At 31.1% G+C, this 24,268-nt stretch overlaps 1 protein-coding gene across 1 annotated transcript; it reads left to right on the top strand.

Annotated features, from left to right (window-relative positions):
* The first annotated feature begins 603 nt into the window (after positions 1–603).
* On the top strand, positions 604–20,606 carry LOC105334004 (uncharacterized). Its single transcript, XM_066073548.1, has 16 exons — positions 604–1,004; positions 2,609–2,712; positions 3,258–3,403; positions 4,126–4,237; positions 5,696–5,811; positions 6,335–6,440; positions 6,771–6,902; positions 7,314–7,481; positions 8,045–8,178; positions 8,929–9,071; positions 9,960–10,012; positions 10,533–10,662; positions 11,044–11,322; positions 11,651–11,839; positions 12,215–12,345; positions 20,529–20,606. The coding sequence occupies exons 1-15, from the start codon at positions 743–745 to the stop codon at positions 12,295–12,297; spliced, it is 2,157 nt and encodes a 718-aa protein (XP_065929620.1). The 5' UTR covers positions 604–742; the 3' UTR covers positions 12,298–12,345; positions 20,529–20,606.
* The last annotated feature ends 3,662 nt before the right edge of the window (positions 20,607–24,268 follow it).

Genomic DNA, 24,268 nt, shown 5'->3' on the forward strand with positions numbered 1-24,268 from the left:
TTTTTTTACAGTCAACCAAAATATGAGTCTTAAAGTTTTTGTTTACATTTTAAAAGGACAATTGCAGGTTTAAACCTAAAAGTGAATGGTTATATATGTATGTGACAAATGTTAGGAACTATTTAACAATCATATGTATATAGGGCAAATGTAAACAAAAACACGGCACTAGCCTTTGTTTATATAACAAAGGATTGTGAGCTCTGTATCTTGCTTATAACTCAGTGACTGACACTCAAATTTTGGTTGATCAATAGAAATGCATTACTTAATTTTTGTTTAAACAATAGAGATAAAAAAATATATTTTGTTAAAATTATGAAAATTTTTATTTTAATACTTAAATTCATCTTTGTTATATTTTGGAATCATCAGTGTTATTTTGATAAAACAATTAGCATCACATTTCTGCGATTAAAATCATTGAAACCAAGTTCTAGATAAATTTTTAGTAAGAGAAGATATAAAAAGAAACGATAAATGTCTTCTTAAACAATAATAAAGCTATATAAAGTATTTAAGAATTCATGAACTAAAAGTGTCGTCTCACCTTCTGTACAGAATGATACGGCAAGCGGAATAAGGTATTAATTTATTTGACAGACCGAAGGAAAAAAAAGTAGAAGCACCTTAAGTTTGATCTTCAGAAACAGGAAACATAGCAAATAGTTGCATAGGGCATCCTGTTTTGTTTTGCGATTTGACACTGCAGTTGAGAAACTAACAAAGTTTTAAAAAAGCCATGCTTGTTTTGCAATCATGCTTGATGTTGATTTTTCTTGTGTTTGAGCATCACTGCCGAGTGGTTACTCCGCATCCAAACTGTAGGAACAATGTGTGTTACTTTGATTTTGTCGTCGACTACAAATTCACCATGATGTGGTACAATTACACGAATCTCCGGGAGCCACAGTTTAATCCTATTGTGTTCAAAGACGGGATCCTACAGCGACGCGTGACTAATGTGGGGTGTAGGGAGGAATTCATTCCACTGACCAGAGAAGGTATTGATTAACAAGAAGCAAAAAAAAAAAAAACAAAAAAAGAACAATTCTCACATCTTCAAATTGCAATAGTGCGTCAAATATTTATAATCAAGATGTTGCCTGAAAATTGCATTTTATTAAGCATATAAGCTTAGTCTTGAATTTTAGAAAAAATGTCGCCTTATAGAATAACAGAAGATTTGATTGATTTACTAAAGAAGATGATAGAATACACTCGTAAATTTATCAAAAATCACTAAGATATCTTCGAAAGGAAATAACTAGACCTTATAGACAAGAGAAAAATATCATTTTTTTCATGTATAAATAGAAATAGTTTACTTGAATGATTCACACAAATTTGAATGATACGATTCAACTTACAAGCGAGATACAGAAGAAAGAATTCGTCTTTATGAAAACCATGTTTGGGTGTATTTGTATACAAATAATGTAAAGGAATTACAATATTTTTTACAGAACTAGACTTTGACCCGTTCGAGCAAGGATAGACATTGCAAAATATTTAATGATATCGGACATTTACAAAATAGATACATCGACACACCGTACTGTTGACATTTACATAACCAAGCTTTAAGCCTACAATAATGTTATTAGTTTCACTACACTCTGCTTAGTTAGAATAATGTGTCACGGGACAGGCCTTCACCACAGTTAAAATGCCTCCCATATACCCGTAATGTAGCAAAGAAATTGCAGAATCGCTCCGAAACGATTTTGGAGAAAATTAATGAAGCTGCATTAAAAAAAAACCAGTAAAATTATTTATAACAAACCATTTTGTGGCTGTAAATACCTTTTGTCTAAAAAATTTAATTCATATTAATGGAAACTCGACACTTTTTAACAACTTTTTTACTCGCTTCAAATTTACACACCATGTTGACATTCGGAACTCTCGGTATTTTTCGTATTAAATGCACCAAGTTAGAGTTATTTCCCGTATTTTCTTTAATGAACAAAATATATAGCAAATTTTCAATAAAAATTTACGTTTCTGAGTTTATCCATGCAAATGTAATATTGTGGAAACATAAACTAAAGAGCCTTCCGTGATTTAGCGTGAATGTAATGCGCATGCGCAAGATTGTAAAATCCATAAAATCCAGATGACTTCCGGATTTTTAATAGGAATTTTCGTCGATTATTAATTAGCGAAGCTTGATTGAGAAAAAATTAAAACAAATTGGTATTTTTTTTCAAATACAAATAATGTTTAAAATAATTATACAAAACAAAAGTCAGTACTCTTCCGATTTCTCGGTATTAAAGCCCGAGTCCTTTATTTTGATATATTAGTATATAGATAACTGTAACATGTGGCAAACAAGATTTTAAATCAATCCAGTGTGCTCATACATGCTCGCACATTAATCATTTGAATTTTCCTTGACCTTGTAAAATGTTGATTTATTATAAGCATTGAAACAAAACACACACAAAAAAAATTGTGAATTTTTTTCCCAACAAATTTCATTATGCAAAACCTGGCATTAGAAGTTAAAAAAAAATTGAACATAGAATATTTGAATTGGTCATATATAGTAATACATCAAATACTTCAACATACATGCACATTTATTTATGATTTTTCATAGAATTAAAGAACAGAGTGACTGCTGGCGACGGAAGATATAGACTGATATATACCATCAACGGGGAAATCCCCGGACCTAACATTGTGGTTTTTGAAGACCAAATTGTAAGTAGCCTAAATATATATTCCAAACAATTTTTGTGTAAAGCTTGGATTGCATTTGACGTATAGACTACAACATATTTTCTAAATTAAACATTACTATTGAATGTACGGAAGCTAACGGAAAAAAATGCTTGTTTATAAAGCCTTCGCGTCGAAAAAAACGGAAGTTTAACCATTGTTTTTCCTGAAATTTGTTGAAATCATTTCGGTATTCTTTATCGCTGCAAATCAAAGGTAATGAGCCATGTTAAATAAGAAAAATCACTGCAATTTGGATACTTTTTTTTTTTTTTAGCAGGAACTGTGTTTACATTTTCTGAAAATTATTGGTTCATACATTGAATAATCGAATTTTTCGCTATAGAACAAATACCTAAGGATAATATTAATATTAAACACACGAACCACCCCCTCCCCCCCCCCCCCCAAAAAAAAAACCCTGCTAAATAAACCAGTCTTACATGCATTTAATAATGTCATATTATTCATAAGAAAAGCAGCAACTGTATGACTATTAATGACCATTTTTATCGCATATTTATCAGGTTTCTATCACTGTTCACAACACCCTAAAAATAGAGGGTATCACAATTCATTGGCATGGACTGGTGCAGCGTGGTACACCATGGATGGACGGACCGGATATGATATCACAATGTCCTATACTTCCGGGCCAAACATTTGAATACAGGTACGATCTGGCTCACTGCAAGACCAAAGATCAACATATTCAAAAGGTTTTCTATTTTATATCTGTTCATTATATAACACCTTTGATATGTATGTTATGGCGTTTGATTATATGTAGGAATATGGGCAATAATAATTGTTATACAATTATTTATCAAGAATGATAATGATTGCATTGTTCTCATCTGCAAATTAACACGAGTAATGTGTCTTTTAGTACAATGGCACTTAGCAAAACGTTCCATTTATTTTTTGTTTGCAAGATTTAGGGGTGCTTGATAAAATCTGTAATGCACTCGTTTTATCATTTAACTTGATCTGTTAAAATATATGTAAGATGAAACAATGCAATATGCAAAATACGCGTTTAATCAGAAAAAAAATATTTTGTAAAAAAAAAAAAGAATTCACAGAAATACTCACTTTAACAATTACTTAGAGTAATTTTTAGTAGAATTCTCTTTAGCTTTAAAAAAGATGTGATTTACAAGAAAATAAAGATATGAAGAATTATAGATAAACTTGTTTTTTACACGAAATTTGCAAAAGATGGAATTCTGTCATTCATTCAACTAAAAGGTGACTAAAAGGTAAATTAAAAGTGACTGAATGGCATACAATGAACCTACATGTATGTCACTGAGTCATCTTATCTAGACCCTTCGGTTATAATTCAGTTGACTGAATGGCAGAATTTCATCTTGTGAATTGAATTGTCTCCAGGTTTGTTGCGTCCCCAGCAGGAACACATTGGTACCATGGTCATGTCCACACCATGAGGTCAGATGGTCTAGCAGGTGCTTTCATCGTATTGCCAAGGATCCGGCCACCTATTGTAAATAAGAATTCAATATACTGGTTGTTTTAAGTTAACTTAAATTGCATATTATGTAAAAGACTTTGCAATTGATCGAATGAGAATACTGGTTACATTTTTTTTGGCCAATGTAATTTTCAACCTCCTCCTCTTGTAAACAGTTTCGCCCCTTCTTGAATTTGCCCAGGCACAGTTGTGTTTAAAGAATAATTATTTAAGACATTGGAATTCACCAAGTTTCAAATTCGCCCACTGACAACGAAAATGAAAGGGGCCAAAAAAAACGGGGGCGAATATTTCCATGTATGCAGTAAAATGTTATCAAATCTTAATTGACTAACATTTCATCTGATGGTGATGTGTGAACAAAATAATAAAACAAAGATTGTCGGTATATGGTACAAGAAGATGTTTTACTGTTTTGTCAACGCTTTGTTTTTTGTCTGATAAAATAATGACGGGACACATGTAGCCCGTTAATGTTGATTCTGCAAAAGCAAATATAAGATTAGCTATTTCGTTATAAAACTTTCAAACAAATCTCTTAAATAACAAAAGATTAATGAAATATAAATTATTGTATATGCTAGATATTGTAATTAGCTGTAAATATTTAACTCAATTTCTGTACACGATAGACAGTGATGCGTTTTTGCTTTGATTGAAAGCAGGGGATGCAAATTTTATAATCTTTGAGGAAGTTTTGTTCTTTAGTTGAAATGATTGCTTCTACTAACAACAACAATAACACAAAAAGAACAACAAAATTAGATTGAAAATGTACACATTAACATAATCATCTTGACGTGTTGATGTATTACGTTTTTCTAATTAATCATATTAGATATTAAAATAGTGACTGACTCCAAAAATACAAATTAGATAGTTACCCAGTACATACTGAAATGTTTAAGTCTCTTTATCCTTTTTTGGATTCATTCGATAAACAGTTATTTTTACTTTATATCTAAAAAAGGACATAAAATGTATCCACAAGGAATTTATTTTTAAGGGACTTTATAAACAGTGTATATTTAAAAGAAAATCATGTATGAAAATTAGTTATTATAAATTCAAAGTATTTCAATTATTTTTGCAGAGATATTATGCAAGGGTTTAATCCGAAAGAACCCCATAGAAATCTCAGTTTTATTTTTAGAGCTAAAATGCAGTGTCCCGTTATTTCTAGTCTAGTATTACTGTATACAAGGTTATTTTCGCCCCGTGTAATTTTCGCCCTTCTACACTTATTAACAGTTTCGCACAGTATTGAATTGGCGCAGACACAGTTGTGTTCAAAGAAAAATAATTGAAGACATCGGAATTCGTCCAGACTTAAATTCGTCCACCGACAACGAGGACGAAAGGGGCGAAAATAAACCGGGGCGAATATTTCCCTGTATACAGGATACATATTAGGGACAAAGATTGTAATAAGGTTCATACAATATTGTATTTCCTCTTTGTTATGTACAGACGACGCCATCAGAACAAATTCCTGAAGTAAAAAAAGAGTTTTCGGTGGTGATATTTGATTGGATGAAAACTACAGCACACGAAAAATTCCAAGCTAGAAGAGGTGGATTTGCAGTGTAAGTCTAAGTATGGAAAAATTCATGCATTTGATTTAATTGACCATACAAATACACTTTCAATATAAAAGTGATTTTATATGGCGTAACATCATTGCACTTTTACACTATATATATCTTGTTTTATGTATTTATTTTAAAACATCATTGATATTTAAAAACTTGTTATTCTTATTTGATGCCTATCATTAACATTCGAAAACATGTCATCTGTATTCTAAACTTGTTACTTGTAATTGACAATCTTTGATGTTTAGAAAAATATGTCATTTATATTTGAAAACATGTCAATCATTTTTTCTTTAACGTGTTGTTCATATTACATAATCTTGTCATTGGTATGCATGCAATTCTTATGGGATGTTTTGTTGTTGTTTGTATGCGACAGACATTTCCTTTTAAATCTGAGGTGAATAAGAGAGTATTTAAGTGATAGAGCATGTACATAAAATGAAATATTATTTGAAATATAATTATATACGGGTATATTATTTAAACTGGTCTCGTTTTTTTACAACTGTAGTTTGGAAGACTACGACGGACAATGCTTGCCAGCGACGGTTAATTATGATGGGTCCGGCTTTCTGTTCCAAGTTCATATTGGTCTGATCAATGGAAAAGGTATGATTTATATGAAACACTAATACTAATGGCTTGACAATTCAAGGAAGAAAATTGAGAAAGATGATACGTTCATCTTAAGTTCAATATAATAACAAACGTCAGATCAAAAGAAAGTTTATTAAAAATGGCTTCAATTTTGTTTTAGAGACAAATTAATTCAAGTTCTGAACTATGAGCAATATCCAAACAATATCTAAGTAATCAACACATTATATGCGTTTTTTTTTTTATAATTTCTAGTTTTATTTTTTGCACCAATTCAAACATTGTGTTGAATTTACGTAATTTATAAATCAAACTCGTTTAAAAATGAAATGATTTAAACACTTTTTCAGGTCAGAGATCCGACATTACCGGAGAGAGATTATCTTCCGCTGGAGACGTTTAGCGTAAAACAGAACCAATATTATAGGTTTAGAACCATCAACGCTGGGTTTGAATCAGCATTTGAAATTTCTGTTGATGACGTAAGAGAGAAAACAAAACATAACATTAATGTATAAGAAAGAGACAAGAAAGATATATCTGAATATCAATGCAATTAAGACTCATTATACTGTTAAATCATTTGATTTCGTGGTGACTCAATTTTCGTGGAATTAGCATCCTTCACGGATTGATGAATTGGGATTAAAAAGTCACATTTCCTATTGAAAGTAAAATAAAATACACAAAATTGCGTCCCCACGAACCTGTAAAATTTAAGCAATCCACAGAAATTAACCCTAACGAATTTTAATGATACCACAGTAAATAATTCGCAATTTGCAAATAAAATGTCTTTTTGAATAAGTATACTATAAATTGCCTAATTAGAGAATACAATAAAAGGTATGTCGTTTATTAATGTTTAATGCAATTCTTTTATCATTTTGTAGCATATGTTAACCATTGTTGCGTTCGATGGTAACAATGTAGTACCATATCAGGCAGATACTGTTGTGATCCAGCCAGGGGAGAGAGTGGATTTCATAATTTTTACCAACAGACCTGCAGATAATTACCGAATAAATTACCTTACCACTGCCATAGGAGACTTTAGTGGGGTATTTAAAAAAATACTTTTGAAGGTTTTAATTACTATTTCAGCATAAAAACCATTCTCTAGAAATTTGTACGGAGTTTGTATTTATTGTGAATCATTTTCTCAGTGTGATGTTAGTTCCCTTTTAAATAATTTTGAAAAAAATAATTGTTATCAATCGTTCAATACTATTGCAAGAATCTCTCAGTCTAAAAATATTTTGTAAAGAGAAATATGAACAAAATTACACAAAATGGGTATTATGACTTCAAAATGTTTTTCAAGTTTTTGACAAACAAATTCATGAATTCATAAAGAAAATCAATCTATACCATACGGCTGAGGACAATAAACGAATACGCAGGGCTTTGCTTTTTCATAGCTTTTCAAGAGACCAGCAACCTTTACTACCTAAATTTCAAACGTATAGTGATTGAACAGGATAACCCGTTTTTAACATTAGCGTTAAGGAATTAAACTTGATTAAAATCTCATGTTCCTTATATATCTTTTTACTTCTTTTGTTCATGTTTAACCTAAATATAAGCTAATGTTAAAGCTGCGAAGTTATTTCTTTTTTAACAGCAAACCTTTACCAATCGTAGGGGTACCTACGCCATATTGAACTATCAGGGAGTTGACGAAAACGCATCACCCATCGTCAAAAAAAGAGTCTGCACACCAATTGTACCTTGCTTAGCTGTCAATCAAATATTCGGGTAAATTTGTGTCTTTTTTCAAAGTAATAAATGAATGTTTAAATAAAACAGATTAAACATTATTAAAGAAAACAAATATGAATGATTGTATTCTCTATAAAAACGAAAAAGCATGATTTTTTAAAATCTTAATATTATCTTTACATTTAACCTTTACAGGTACATTTTTAAATGTTTATGATGGCAGAAGAGTTAAAAAATTTGTGAAAAATGACCCATATTTAAGTCTGTCAATATACGCGTTTTCTTTTCTTTAGATCTGTATTGTTGTAAATAAATATCATTAATCGAATTTATAGCAAAACAAAGTACTTTTAATGTGTTGGCTTTCGATGCTCTTATTTTCAGAACTTTTAAAAAACCTTTATTTTTGTGATTGGCTACAGCCTCGCACTATTTTGTTTACTATTACGTGCATAAATTGGAATTAAAACTTTCATAGTCTAAAAAATACCACGTCCAATTTTATTATTGCTATTTTGAGTAAAAATTGCATTGTTTCAGTAACAGTCTTGAATGTATATGTCATATTAAAAAAGAACAGCATGAAAAACTCAAAACTCAAAATAAAAAAAATGTAAAAATAAAAATACTGCTCTAAAACACCACACATTATAAATGGTTTTGATTAAGAATATTTTGTTTTTGTGTAATGTTATATAAATATGTAATTTCATTGTTTTAGTACGTTTTAGTAAGTCACTTGACCAGTAAAACTAAGCCCCTGTGCATTTAATTCAAATTTTTTAGCCTCTACCCCGCTGGCATTAACATCGTCAGTATACCATTAACTAGACTACGAGCCACAAATTTTGAGATAAAGAAACATCCTGTGCCATTTGTAAAACCTGGGAAACAAAAACAGTTGTTTTTTCTCAACTTCAATATTGATGGTAAGAAGTTATCTGGTAATGATAGAGTAAGAATGCTCAAAAAGAGTAAGAAAATAGCGATAAGAAAATAAGACAGAAAAGCATTTATTAACATGGAGGAGTGTTTAAAAACTTGAAAATAATTACTTTTGTATAGGAAACATATATAATTCTAAAAATTGAAATGTGATATCGATTATACAACTAAAAAACCGGTGTTTCCAAGTATTTTGAAACATTTGGTAAGTAAAAACAATATAGTTTCTTTATTGTTCGTTTATTCAATTTCTGGAATAAGTTTTTAGTCGATAGACTAAATAAATAGATCATCGAAACATTTGGTAAGTAAAAACAATATAGTTTCTTTATTGTTCGTTTATTCAATTTCTGGAATAAGTTTTTAGTCGATAGACTAAATAAATAGATCATCGAAACATTTGGTAAGTAAAAACAATATAGTTTCTTTATTGTTCGTTTATTCAATTTCTGGAATAAGTTTTTAGTCGATAGACTAAATAAATAGATCATCGAAATGAGGTTTGCGACGTTAATTTTTTTGGCCGAGAGAACAAAATTAGTTTCTTGTTGAACATTTATTTGATACAGCGCATTGTATTTTAAGAATTATTTACGGAATCCGATTTGCTACAATCTAAGATTCGGTAAGAGTCACATTGGATGTCAATTTAGACATTGTACAGTCATTTATCATATTGCTTGATTATATCATTAAAAAGGTTATTACATAACATTTAATCTATATTGAATATAATTGAATATAAAACAGGTTATCACATAACATATAATCTATATTGAATATACATGTAATTCAATACTTATCATTTCTATACAGAGTAATTATGATTAGGTGCGACGATTTTAAAAATAAATACGATTGAATTGTTTCAGGAGGTCCAAATATCAATGGACACAGATTTGTTAAACCAACTTCAGCCATTCAGGTACACGTAGAAACATTATACCGTATACAAGGAATGTTTGGTTTGTTCGACTTACTTTTGAAATTAATTTTAAGTCGAAAATTACATGTAAAACTAATGAAATATTGGGCTCTTAAAACATTTAAATTGCCTTACAAACACTGCGTAAATCTGATTTGTGTAAAAAGTTTACCTACTTGATAAAGAAGCCATGCAGTACCAAAAGCTTTGAATAATCATCAAATACGGTTTAGAAAAGAGCAACTTTGTATTTTTCCCTCCAATTTCAATTTTTATCGCCCATAGTTTCTTTGTCTCTTTATCTTAGGTAAAATATGTTTTTAAACATTTTTGATTTAATTATGAATTTTAAAGGTTTCTCTTTGAGAACTTAGTTCTTTCTCTTTACAATACAATAGAATTTACCAAAGGCGTTGATGTCGGTAAATTCAAATAGTTTAATCATTCTTTTGAATTCTTTTGAATTTCAACTAATAATATACACTGTAGTAATATACTACTCGCATGTACTTTTATAAAGACATACCCTGGTCCCGGTACCATAATACCATGTGGACCCGATACTTGCAAAGACACGGACTGTTCTTGTATTCACACGCTGAAGTTTGAACTAGGAAATGTCATAGAAATGGTTCTCTTTTCTTTTGGTGGTAAGAGATTTCCTTGTTCAATATACGACTGTAATAGGATTTACATAGAACTCACTATAGAGAATATAATTTTGAGCTTATTTGTCAAATGTTCGTTTTCATTCTTTGATTTTCTGATAAAAGAAATCTCTTAAATAGTGTGCCAAACGAAACATAAAAGAGTTGTGAAAGAACCCCCCCCCCCACTATTTTTTATAAGACAATTCATTTATTCCTCATTATAATTTATCATAACCACTAAATAGATAGAATATTGCATATGATAAATAGTTTGAAACAATTTTCGGGAAGAATCCTCGTTTTTACATTACAAGCATGTCACATAACCAGGTGTCTTTGTATAGCAATTGCAGAGTATTGAAATGGCTTTTCTCTGCCCAGGTACTATTAAAATTGTTCATCCTGTTCACTTACATGGACACCATTTCCACGTTCTGAAGATAGCCTATCCACCTTTCGATCCTGAAACCGGGAACTCCACTGCCTTTAACCCTGACATTCGATGTTTGAATGAACAATGTACAAGAGCCACATGGGCGGATCCCTCTTGGATTAACGGGGATATTCCGGGCCTTAATCTTATCAATCCACCGCTTAAGGATACAATAAACGTTCCCGCCAATGGTTACGTCATCATCCGATTTATTGCGGATAATCCAGGTATATTGTATAGTAATTTATATATAATATTAAATTTAACAATTAACACCGTATTTTGAACTATTTCGATAAGATTGTTGTTACATGATTGGATAAGAAGGCAACATAATTATACATGCCTTTTAATGAAGTCAAAACCTTATTGAAACCTTATTGAAAGTGACCCTGTGTGCAGATTATTTCAGATATGTTTCCTACTTTGGCGAAACAAAATTTCTCTGTACAGAAAATATGATTGCATTATTACATTAACGGTAATATGCAATTATGATAAGATTGCATATAAGGTAAACATAATTTTACTTTTTGATTGTTATATGTATTTCAGGATATTGGTTAATGCATTGCCATTTGGCCCATCACCAGTCTGACGGAATGAACTTAGTTATGCAAGAAGGAGAAATCCAAGAAATGGCCCCTCTACCACCGAATTTCCCGACATGCAATAACTTTCGAGTTAACCCAAACCAGTTTCTTTCATCACTCAAAAACCAAGAAAGAATGCTTTCGTCAAAAGGTTGATATATTTTACTTTTTCCTTCCCCCTTTCATAATTATATGTATTTGTTATTGATTTAGGAGAAAAAAAGTATGTTATAAATGAAGAACAATTCAATAGTTGAGAGATACATTTATTGTCAAATAGAATTAAACACACACATTTATATCTTATTCAGTTACGTTTGAGTAAACTTCATTAGAGGCCTTCAAAGGTTTAAATAATAACAATGCTTGACATGAAAATCATATTCGCTTATTCTAAGAGTTTATTGAGTGGAGGTTAAATGCATAATCCGCTTTCCTTATACAATGACAAGTGTATCATAGTTCAAACTGATAAGTGGAATTATCATGTCAAATCAATGTTTAACCATTCTTTTACTTCACACAGGTTTAGGCTCAAGTTTTCCCACGGGATCGACCTTTGGAGAACCTGGAATCGTTGCCCAAACACCAACAAATAAATATAAGTGAACCAAATTATACTTATTAAAACTAATTAAAAAGACATTTAAAGTTTTGGTAAGAATTATATTTTTTCTGCATGTGCCCTAAAAGACAGACTTAACAGCAATTGTATTTTTTATCAAAATTAGGAAACCTTATTCTTATTTAAATGAGCGTATCTGCAGTCAGGTCCAAGATCTATGAAGCAGTCCTAGACTTGAGTGAAAATTTGTACATTGTCTTACTGGAAAAGTGGTGGTTTAGTACGTTTCTATAGTCAAACAATAGGTGTGGGTTTAATTACGCGGATGAGTGATTTACCACCGTGAAGTTTTGATTTGTTTACCATACACGCGAGGGTATTTTACGCAGTTTTGAGCTTATTGCGTAACAAATGTACGAGCCGGTCCTATGATATCGCGTTAAATCATTTTGTCGAAAAATCTATCAATACGGAAATATTTCAAGAAACTAATATTATTGTGAGTTTTTGATCTACAAAACTCGTTCGTTTTTATTCCTTTTTTATGTGTTAAGAACTGTCAGAGTTGTTGGACTTTGTCGACAAACCATCATCGTTTGAAATACAGTACAAAGGAATCTGTCGTCTGAGATAAAGCACTTGTACCTTATAGAATTCAAAATTATCGAGAGAGAAACTTCCATCCTACGTAACTTTGTAATGAGTCAAATTTTTTCACTGAGATTTTGTAAGTTTCCTGTCAGATTCTATTCATTTAAGTCTATACTGTTATAGCAAGTTGTTTGAGAACGTTCATAAGCGCCTCCATAACTTTAACCACTTAATTTTTACAATCTAAACTCTGTATTTCAACGATTTGGTCTCGTTCCATCCTTTTAGATATATCCTCCATAATTTAAATGTTGATTGATATCAATAAAGCGTGCTATTGTTCTTAATACACAACCGTTGTAGGTTACCTCTCCTTACTTAGCTACATATCACTTTTGGCGCAATTTTTGAATTATTATTTTTCAATTTTCGACAATAAATAATAATATTCAGACATGTAAGGTGATGCATTGTAATATTAATTTTGTTATTCTATTGTTATTTCACAAACTAGTCTTAATTTAAAACAGAGATATATGGGAATTATCGATTTCAAAATTGAGGGCAATACACACCTTGACGACGGACCGAGACAGAGAAATATCAGCCCCGATGGCGATACAGCCCTAGCTTACGGTTGGTGTCTCACCTAGTTCAGCGTGTCTCTGTTTACTTTGTCTAAAAATAATCTGACGTCAAATGTCAATTTCAGCGCGTGCTAGTAAACGCAAACAGAAATACCACGATACCATAGAAAAAGCGATATGAAACAAATATATTTCCCTACGCGTGAATAAACACTTTTAAAGTATTGTTTTGTAATTGGATAAATCGTAATTTTTTTTTTAAATCCCTTTTATATTATGTTGATATTAACCAGTGTATATTTTTAAAATATCAATATCATTATTTTATTAATGACTAAATTGTAAGTTTTGGACTTCGGTCTATAGTGCTTCATGATTCCGAGGCCTAGTTCTATAAGTATTTAATTGAGACGTATTTAAATCAAATATGGATGCAGTTTTAATTATATACAGGTGTTCTTCTTAGCTTCTTTCTTTTAATCCTTAAAAATTAAAAAAATAGTGTAAAGTTTATCATTTGACATAATGTTGTAAACATCTCTCATATCCTTTTTAAAAGTCTTGTTAGGTAAAAGGATATTTTGCGCAATTAAGATACACATGTATTGGATTTTTCTGTGTTTTTGGGGGAGGGGGATAAGTTTAACACGTATAGCTTGTCACGTCAATTAAAGATATAATATTTCAGCACATGGATTATTGAGGGTTTTTTTTACATACACAGGGGGAAAAACAATCTTTAAGCAAGTCCTTAAAGGTGGCTTAAAGGTGGCGTAAAGGTAGCTTAAAGGAGATACAATCTTTAAGCCATCTTTAAGTCACCTTTAAGCTGAGCTTATAGGTCCTTAATGTCTAAACTTCTTTACGCTCCCTTTAAGTTGTCTTTAAACCATCTTTAAGTTCCGTTTAAGTCAAGTTTGATCAAACTGAACAATAAAAACATGTATTAATTGCAAAAGCTCTTTTATAGGGAGGGGAGGGGGTGATCCGAGTGATGATATAATTTCCAGGGAAGGGGGTGGGGTCCAGGCGGATTTAATTGGCGTGCCATTAAACACATATTGCTATCATCAACAATGCTCCGATGGACACAGATTGCTGTCATAAAATTCTTTATAATTTTTTTGGTTTTAAAATTATTCAAAATTATTGTAGGGGTGAGCGCAGTCTTCGATCTAAATTTGTGCACGAAATTATATTTAAGTATGTTTGTTTCCTATTATAAATTAATCGGTGAAATTTCTCTCTCTCTCTCTCTCTCTCTCTCTCTCTCTCTCTCTCTCTCTCTCTCTCTCTTAGTTCATCCGGCTGCATGATTTAATTTAATAATCGGTTGAAGGTATGAATTTTTTTTCAATTTTAATTATTTCTAGGTCTAATTCTAGATCTGCTAGATACATGTTAAAGATGAAAAGACTTTCAACTGCCTTTGTTATATCGGGCAGGATATTACTGCTTTGTTTGTCTAGACATAGTTTTGTTCGTTTGTGTATATCTAATTAGAGTCTATTGTTTGTCCAACTTAAGAAAACCCCTGGAACTAACACAGAATATACAAGATATACACAAAGCTGTGTCTTGTGCCCAGGTGCACGTTTGTGTACATCTAATTAGAGTCTATTGTTTGTCCAACTTAAGAAAACCCCTGGAACTAACACAGAATATACAAGATATACACAACAGGTGTGTCGTGTGCCCAGGTGCAAGTCAGGGTTTCTAAAGACGTTGAAATCTTAGTATGTACGTGTATACGATAAGTCTAGTGAATAAAAGTTTATTTACATTTGTAATTCATTTTCAAAGTATTATTTCCCAACTCTGGGTTTTAAAAATGTTACGTCTACAAATTAAAGATACATGTATGTAAGAATAAAATCTAGAAGCTAATCATTTCCTGTACCGGTGATCATAAATAGGGGTTAATTGTTTAAATATATGTATAAGAGTAAATATGTCACATACCCGGCCTGGTACATCATACAATTGTATGTACAAGTATATGTATACATCATTTGCAATTGCCACATGCAGTAAATACGTCACCCGTAATTGGTTATATTGTTTGTCATAGAATTGATAGTCTAAAAATCATGTATACACGTAAATGTTTAAACATACTGGAACGGCGCCGTGATCATGAAAACCGGGAAAATTGCGTAGAACTAATACCCTAATAGTTTCAATGCATTTAATGAAAGAAATGAAAGAAATGATTTCATCTTCTTCCTTGCATTTCATTTAGCTGTGAATTAGATGAACGTTTATCTACTCGGTTTAAATTTATTTACTAAGTAAGCCTAACGGATTCCATTAAGTTTTGATTAATTTTTTTTAAATTTTATTTTCTAGAACAAAAACCGTTTTTAATACCTTTTCTATCATTATCATGTAGTTAATATATTTTGTTGGTAAATTAAGCACAATATTAAATTAAACGATTTTTTAATGGCTTAAAGGTGGCTTAAAGGTGGCTTAAAGGTAGCTTAAAGGTGGCTTAAAGAAGTTTGGACATTAAGGACCTATAAGTTGTCCTTAAAGGTGGCTTAAAGGTGGCTTAAAGATCGTCTTTAAGCTACTTTTAAGCATCTTTAAGCTATCTTTAAGGAGAAGTTAAAGATGGTCATTCATCCTGTGATATGCATGCATCACATCAATGAAATCTTGAAATAGCACATAATTGAAAAATATATCTTTCATGAAAAATGAAGCATAGTGTTTTTTTATTTTGACTTGGTACATTGTACGGTTGAGGCGAAGTTCGCTTTTCATTTTTTTTGTAATGCACAAAACCTCAAAAATAAATTGAAAAAAACCCCCAAGTATGTTGTTGTTTTGTTGAGTTCAAAAAATCGCTCTTTTCTATCAAAACATAAATTGAAATTGTTTGATACGATGGCCGATATGGGCTGGACAAAAAGTAACCGTGAGATGTGTTTGATTTGCCGGCAATTCCTGAAATGCCGGCAAAAAGTAACCACGAGTTGTGTTTGATTTGCCGGCAATTCTTAGATGGCGGCAAATCTTAAATGTGGGCAAATCTTATATTTAATGTTTAATTAAAATACCAGAAGACTGAGGTCACAAAAGTCAAGTTATCTTAATTGGTCGAAAGGGTTGAAAAGAAGCAAAGTATGAGGAGAAGTAAGGGGGTAATTGCGCGCCGACAATGTTGAGGGCCTTTCGAAACTTATTTATCACGGCACATATAGAGAGGACGCTTTATTCTATTTAATAGAAGCCCGGATGAATTTAAAGAATTTTTTGACATAGGGAACTCTTGTCATAAATATCTGAGATTTACTTATGAATTATCTCACACCAGTCAATTTCTTAGACACGACCATATACAAGAAAACAAGATTCTCAGATAGCCAGCAATTAGACATTTGCTCATATATCAAACCTACTAACAGCTTCCAATTCCTGGACAGACAAAGTGCTCATAGCTCATCAGTTTTCAAGGGCTTAATTAAAGGAGAATGTACCAGACATCTGAGAAATACTAGTGATCAAGCTGTATTACAAAGTATTTTTAAAGACTTTAAAACTCATCTTAAAAAAAAAAGAGATTAAAAACAATCAGAAATTGAACCTATTATGCAAGAAACTTTTCAGCAAATAGAATTAATCTTCTAAAAAAATAAAAGAAGAACACAATAAAAAGGCTGTATCTAATGTTTTGGTGACGAAATTTGTATAAGAGAATTAAGGGAACGACTTATGAAATACTGGGATAACATACATGACGAAGTATGCAAAAATTATTCACAACACCTCCTGTGGTTGCATACAGTAAACACAAAAATATAGGTGATCTTATCATTAGATCCAAATTAAAACCAAATGAAGTTCAAAGAGATTGATTGATTTATGTATAAGGTGAGCTCCTGACTTATTACAAATTTGAAATGTCACATGTGCTATTAATACCGCCGAAACGCTCTTAATTAGTTATGATATATAAGCAATTGACCAAATGCTTCATTAAGAGTGTCGGGTTCCAATGAGTTTAGGACATGTCTGGATGTTTTGATGCTGTCTTTTTTTAATTTGCTCTTGTGTTCTGTTTGATGTCATTAATAATGCACGTTGCAAGTAAAACTGCCATGTTTTTTGTCAAACCCTTTTGTCAATTAAGATAACGAGACTTTTTGACCTCTATATCCTCTGGTATTTTAATTGAACAATAAGTAAGATTTGCCCACGTTTGAGATTTGCCGGCATCTAAGAATTGCCGGCAAATCAAATATAACTCGTGGTTACTTTTTGCCGGCATTTCAGGAATTGCCGGCAAATCAAACACAACTCGTGGTTACTTTTCGTCCGGCCCATATCGACCATAGTTTGACGTTAGCAAAAATATGGAGATAAAAGTAAAGCTTTTAACGATTATTCTAGTAAAATAAAGTGTTATTACTTTAACTTCTTTATGTTGTGATTATGGAATACATTTTGTAAGATGCAATTGTTCACAATTTGAATAACATTTTCGCTGTAATTTTTTTCTGATGACCTGTTAGTTTCAGCAAAGACTCTGTTTGGGATACAGAGTATGCTGACTATAAATACACTTTAAAATGATACTTCAAAAATTATATTTACACCTACCAAGAATGATTCTCTCTATTTGTTACGGACAATTATCGTTAATTCATAGCTCTATAGAGACCTAAGGTTTGAAATCTACACGCGCGGTTATCGATTGGTCGAAACCTATAGCAACTGAAACTGACAGGAAACTGGCAAAACTGAAATACACACGCCCAGTTGATCGATTGGTCGAAACCTACAGCGACCTAAGAAAGATCACGGACTGCACCGACTCATATTCTTTAACTACAGTAATAAGACAATTGTAGCATTTCGACATCGGTCAAAAATAAACACTGATCAAAGTTGGTCTATATCCCATTGACATTGAAAATGTGTTTTATAATTCGGAAATGCTAGTTTTAAAGAAAACAAACATGTTGCAGAACAAGGTCACGGAGCAATTGATTTGTATGTTTAATACGAGTGCTGTGAAAATCAATTTATGATTATAAATATCTTTCACTCCTTTGAAATCTAGAGTTCTTGTAATGCACAGACATTAGGAAAAGTTTAATTCATGCATTATGATAATTATGTAAAGTAAACAGGACTTTTTTATACATTGAAAATCGAGTAACCTCCACCTTCACAAATACCAGTGCTTTAAGAGAATAAAATGTAATAGCAATGCAAACGATTACAGTTTTGTTGTAATAAATGAAGATGAGCTAGTTAGCATATTATAATTATATAGTTAAGACTTCATTTTCGATACTTATGAATAAAATAAGGATATCAACGTTATTTGAGGACATATTTGATATTCAATTTTTTAAATATTGGATGAATATTGAAAAACGCATATATGATAAAGTATTAAAAAGTAAGATGTTTTGTAACTCTAACAGTTTTAAAACAACGAAATGAGATTTGTTCATTAAGTTTATATTTAGAAACCCAAGGAATAAATAAACTAAGCAGTGCTGCTGTATTATTATGCAAATCGTAAAGCTTGTAGATTTGTTAAATAAGCAAATACAGACTACCTTGATAATATAGTTAAATTCGCAGTGAAAGATTGGTATTTTTATAATCATTGCTACACTAATGCCCGTCTGGCATGTATATGCTATTTTATGATTGTGATAAATCCTGACTAATTCATTGTAAACATATCATGATATGTAAATAATTACAATATATCTAAAGGCACAAACAGATCAAATTTTTATTATTCCCTGTACAAATACAATTATAACTTAAAAAAATCATGTACCAAGTATGTTAAAAATATCACTTGTGATGCATTATCATAACAACTGGAAACGAGAGTGATAGTTAACTTAATATGCAAAAGGAAAGGAAAATACGATAACAACTCTGTAAATAGAAAGCAATAAACATATCAGATCCAAATCAAAATATTGTTTTAATTTGTTTAGAAAGTTTTAATTCTGTTACATGTAAGCATCCGCAATGTTAGGACAGTCTTGAAAATAGTCCTGATTAGTTTGTTAAAACCAATGTCGTGTGGTCCCTCTACATTAAAACAATATAAAAAATGCATGTTACTTTGACTTCGTCGTCGACCACATTTACCATGATCATACTATTAACATCGGTAGAAATGTTTTAATTCAAATATTAATAATATTAATAATAGTGATATTTCATAGTAGAATCGTTGTAGAGAGTGTTTTGCATTTGTCATGTTCATGTTACGTTCATGTTCAAGTTGAGCTTTGACTGTTAAAAAGGTATACAATGTTTTATCTTTAAAATATGATATTGGAAAGAAGGTAATATACATGTATATACAACTTATTTTATATAAAAAAAAAAGGCTGAGGCCTTTGTTTTGCTTTATACATATTTATGATTTAGATCAGTGTTTGGTTTCATATTAATGCATTTATAACATGTACATGTAGGTGGTATATTTGCACGTAAACTAGATATGATACTTATATAAATAGAAGAAAAAATCTGACATGTGTCTATTTTTATTGAATTCAGAAGGTGTTTTTTTTTCAATATCTTTTGACGTGGATTTTTTTTATTACGCCGATGTGGTAAGATAAAATCAATATTGTTATTGTTTGGATAACTTAGTAAATACACGTATGCGTTTGAGTATTTTTGTGTGACTTTCCTTTTAATTTTTCTTTGAGAATTAAAACAATTTTCAAACAACTTTAAATTTTCAAACAAAATAAAATTTGAACTAAACTATCCGTTTCAATAACAAAGTTATTAAAATGTAGATGTTTGCTTCCATTTCATTATTTTCATGCTTAGTTCTTTTTTATTTTTTTTAATGAATTAGAATACAGAGTAACATTCAATTTTTAAGGAAACTAAATCTTACTATCTAATCTTAAACGATTTTTTTGTTCTGCGAAAAAAATAATGATAAAGATTAAAATCAAATTGAACTGAAAAATACCTTACATAGAAATTTATTCTTATATCTTTTTTCTAGATAACATTGCTCTGTTGTCTATGTGTAATACCACCAGGAATTAATGGTAGAGTATAAGTATACATTTTTTTTCTTTTTGCAGATTATGGGTGTTCTAATTATTTTCCTGATGATATTTGTCGCAACACATGCAGAAACAAAGACTGGTAATTGTAAGGATTTACTAGAGGGATACTTGGCAGGACGACTGTCTTCAAACGTAGGAGGAAATCACGTGGAGGCGTTGAGGCGGGAGTTTAAGACCAGTCAAGAAAAAGCTATCAGAGAACTGAAAGAAAAACTAGAGGCTGATATTCATACACTTAAAGGTAGATCATTTATATCTATTTACCAAAAAAACCTTTTGAAACATTTTATTTGAAAATATCTATTTCTCGCTTGAAATATTTGTTTCTGACAGCTACCAGGAACGCAAGTGTTGTTTATACCCGCTGGGGTAAAAAAGAGTGTCCGAACGATTCTGAACTAATACATTCTGGTAAGATTAACTTTAAATTTAAAAAAAAATCAATCCTCGCATGCTTATGTGGGAAGTTTTGTCTTATATATACCCAATACAATTATTAATGAAAAGTCATTTTGTTCGTAAATTAAGCAGGAAAAGCTTATTTTGGACCATTTTTATGAGAGCCCTGTTTTTAATGTGTTCTTCTGGTAAAACTGCACTTCCGCAAAACTGTTTATTGAACTCTGAGTTATGAACATTCTTGAAAACCGTGTTTAGAATTCTTCATGATTGATTTCTATCTATTGGCGTCAATGGGAGTGCGTTAATGTTGTATGTCTGTTTTGATTTTTAATTTTTTTTTACTATTACATGTCAGCAAGTTTCTTAATGTGTATCGATAGTTTCAATGTTATTGTAGGATACGTTGGTGGGAGTCATTATTCTCATTCAGGAGGTGCTGTAGAGCCCCTTTGTTTACCTAGAAATCCAGAGTGGGGTATTTATAAAGATGGAACCAAGGGTGGAAAAGCTTATGTATATGGGGCGGAGTACGAAACTAGTGAGCTCACTAGATACATGAGAAAACTACATGATCATGATGTTCCCTGTGCTGTTTGTCTCCGCCGAAATAAATCTGCCGTAAAAATGTTTCCAGGTAAACAAACGATAAATACTTGTAAATAAATAGACCAATGAAAATAAACTACAACAGATTCCATAAAATAAGCACCAGTATCGTAAAATTAATTTAACAAAGGGTTTGAAAACATTATTCAAGGTATGGTGAAATATAAAAATAGGATATGTCATATTCAGATAATCAAATATAAATAGCCTCTTTTTATTTTTTGAATAAAATATTTCCTTTATGGAGGGAATTGATATTTATATCTTTATTAAACTTTTTGATAATCATTTCTTTTTACAAACGTATGCAATTAATGCAAATAGTACAAGAAACAATAGAAAATGATCAATTTCAGCGAGAAAAACCTGTTACAAAGGATGGAAGCTCGAATATCGTGGTTATCTTATGGCGGGATACTATGCTAACAGTGCAGGATCGAAATTCACATGCATTGACGCCAACCCAGACACCTTACATGGAGGCCATGCTTCAATGGATGGTTACGTGTTCTACCTGGTAGAAGCACAATGTGGTTCCTTAAAGTGTCCACCTTATGTCAACGGACGGGTGCTTGTGTGTGTTGTTTGTTCAAAAGAATAGCTAAAAAAATAAATAAATATAATATCTGTCGCAATTTGTATTAAGGTGTTTTGTATAGCGTATGTAATTTCGACGCGCTACGCCAATCGAGCAAGCATAAGATGAAACTTTCGTGAAGTGTAAATGTATCAATAAGTTTTGTTGGGTCACGAGAGGAATTTGTTTTCTACATTTGTCTGTTGACTCCATGTTTTCCATCACGACTCAAGTTCAGACTACATTGCAAATGACTAACTGAAATAAACGACTGAATTATACCATATACATTAAATGTCAAACCCACTTCAAATTGTAAAAACTCCGCTAATTCCCAATTTCTATGATATTAGTCTTCATAATAGTTACAATGGAAAGCTGTTTTATTATGATATATTAAGATCTGCCTAGTGAGGATACGGAAATTGATTGTAATTCCTAGCTGTAGAAACTAACAGGTCTGAAATCTAATGCCCAACTTATCAATCGGTTAAAACCTTTATCGACCACGAAAAAATCACGGACTGTACGTAAAAACGTGATTATGGCAGACGCAAAGTCCCTCAGAAGTCGCTTTAATTCTTCTTTAATCTAACATACTGATGTACATGAACAATGTTTAGTTATTTTTAGTTACTTTTTACGAAAGTTTGATTAATTTGTTTAAAGAAAATTGTATATAAACAAGAAAATGCTTTATTTAATGATTCATATTATGAAGGTAGCAATTATTGCACTTCGCGGGTTATGTAATTTTTCGGCAAAGTTTCGGCTTAATTTTTTGCAATAATCTCCAAAAGAAAGCATTTTAATGTGGAAATAAAGTTGAAATTAAATAAAACACTATAATACGCTCTACGGACCTTATATTCACATTTTGTCCATGGACTGTTTTCTCTATCAGCTTTCTAAGTGATTTTTTTTTAATAAAAAAAATGGTACCACGGTACTTACGACTATGCGAAAGAAAGAAAAACAACTCTATCTGACGATAGTCTAAAACACGCTCAGAAGAAAATATGGTTAAATTTGTTACTCCGTATAAAACGCAGAGTCACACTATAAAATAAATAAATTGTTATGCCTTTATAAGCAGTCTCATAGTACATCATTAATTTTAAGATGAACAACGGAAAAATAAAGGAATATGTGACAGTTTGGATTTAATATGCAAAATTATTTATATTCTTCATATTATTAAATATTTTCATTCTATTTCCATAATTAATGAATAGATTTATGTCAAATGATCATTAAGTATGTTTATATAAATAGAATTCGACTTAATAATATATCAGCTAAATTAATGCTATAACTGATGTACATTATAAAAGGGCAGAACGGTTGCGGTCTAATTTTATTTGTCTTTTTATTACATGTACTGTAAACCAACTTTTATTTGCGTGTGAGAAATTTTCGCGAGGTTCGCGAGGGCCTCGTCGTCACGAATATTTCTCGCAACGATGTCGTCTAGTTGTTATAACAAAACGGGTCTGGATATGGCTTGATCGCAAACATTAGTCGTTGCGAACCACTTTTGCTCAAGTTAATCGCAAAATAATGTCGTTGCTAATAAAAGTTGGTTTACAGTATTAACAATGTTCTAATGATCAACAAAAATATGTGTCTGTCGTAGAGTTGCAATGAAAACGCAAGACACACAGCTTACGATTCTTTTCTATACATGTATGTGCTGAAATGGAAAAAAAAGTGTTCTTTCTTTGTAAGGCTCATTATATAAAAAATATATTAGAAGAGCTTGGATTTAATTCCGCAAATGGAAAAACAACTCATCATCATAGCTCTCTTTCTAAGGAGGAAATTCTTAAAAGTCGTGTCAGACGTTATTTTCAATATTAACAACAACCAAAATCACTTTAAATTACCTTTATTAGATACCTAAACTTCATAGAAATCCTTAAAAAACCACGAAGCCTTTTTCTTTATTCCTTACAAAAATACCAACAGCAGTTAAAGAAAAACTTCGATAGTACTGTGCAACAGTTCATTCAAGAAGCAGTATGAATCTGAAGTGAACATTTAAAGGAACATTTTTAAAATTTGAAATCTCCAAATTTTACCAAAATCAATAGCATCAAAATTTACGCATTCTCTTCATTTTATACAGCAATCACCTACGAGAAATTTAAGTCAAGGTTTTTTGACATCA

This window comes from Magallana gigas, chromosome 10, assembly GCF_963853765.1.
Source record: "Magallana gigas chromosome 10, xbMagGiga1.1, whole genome shotgun sequence".
NCBI lineage: Eukaryota > Metazoa > Mollusca > Bivalvia > Ostreida > Ostreidae > Magallana > Magallana gigas.

Bases quoted from the DNA above. Each gene is read 5' to 3' on its own strand.
- LOC105334004 (XM_066073548.1), top strand. From the start codon at position 743: ATGCTTGTTTTGCAATCATGCTTGATGTTGATTTTTCTTGTGTTTGAG. The intron at 1,005-2,608 runs GTATTGATTAAC...GATTTTTCATAG, and splicing joins CATTCCACTGACCAGAGAAG to AATTAAAGAACAGAGTGACT. The intron at 11,323-11,650 runs GTATATTGTATA...TATGTATTTCAG, and splicing joins ATTTATTGCGGATAATCCAG to GATATTGGTTAATGCATTGC.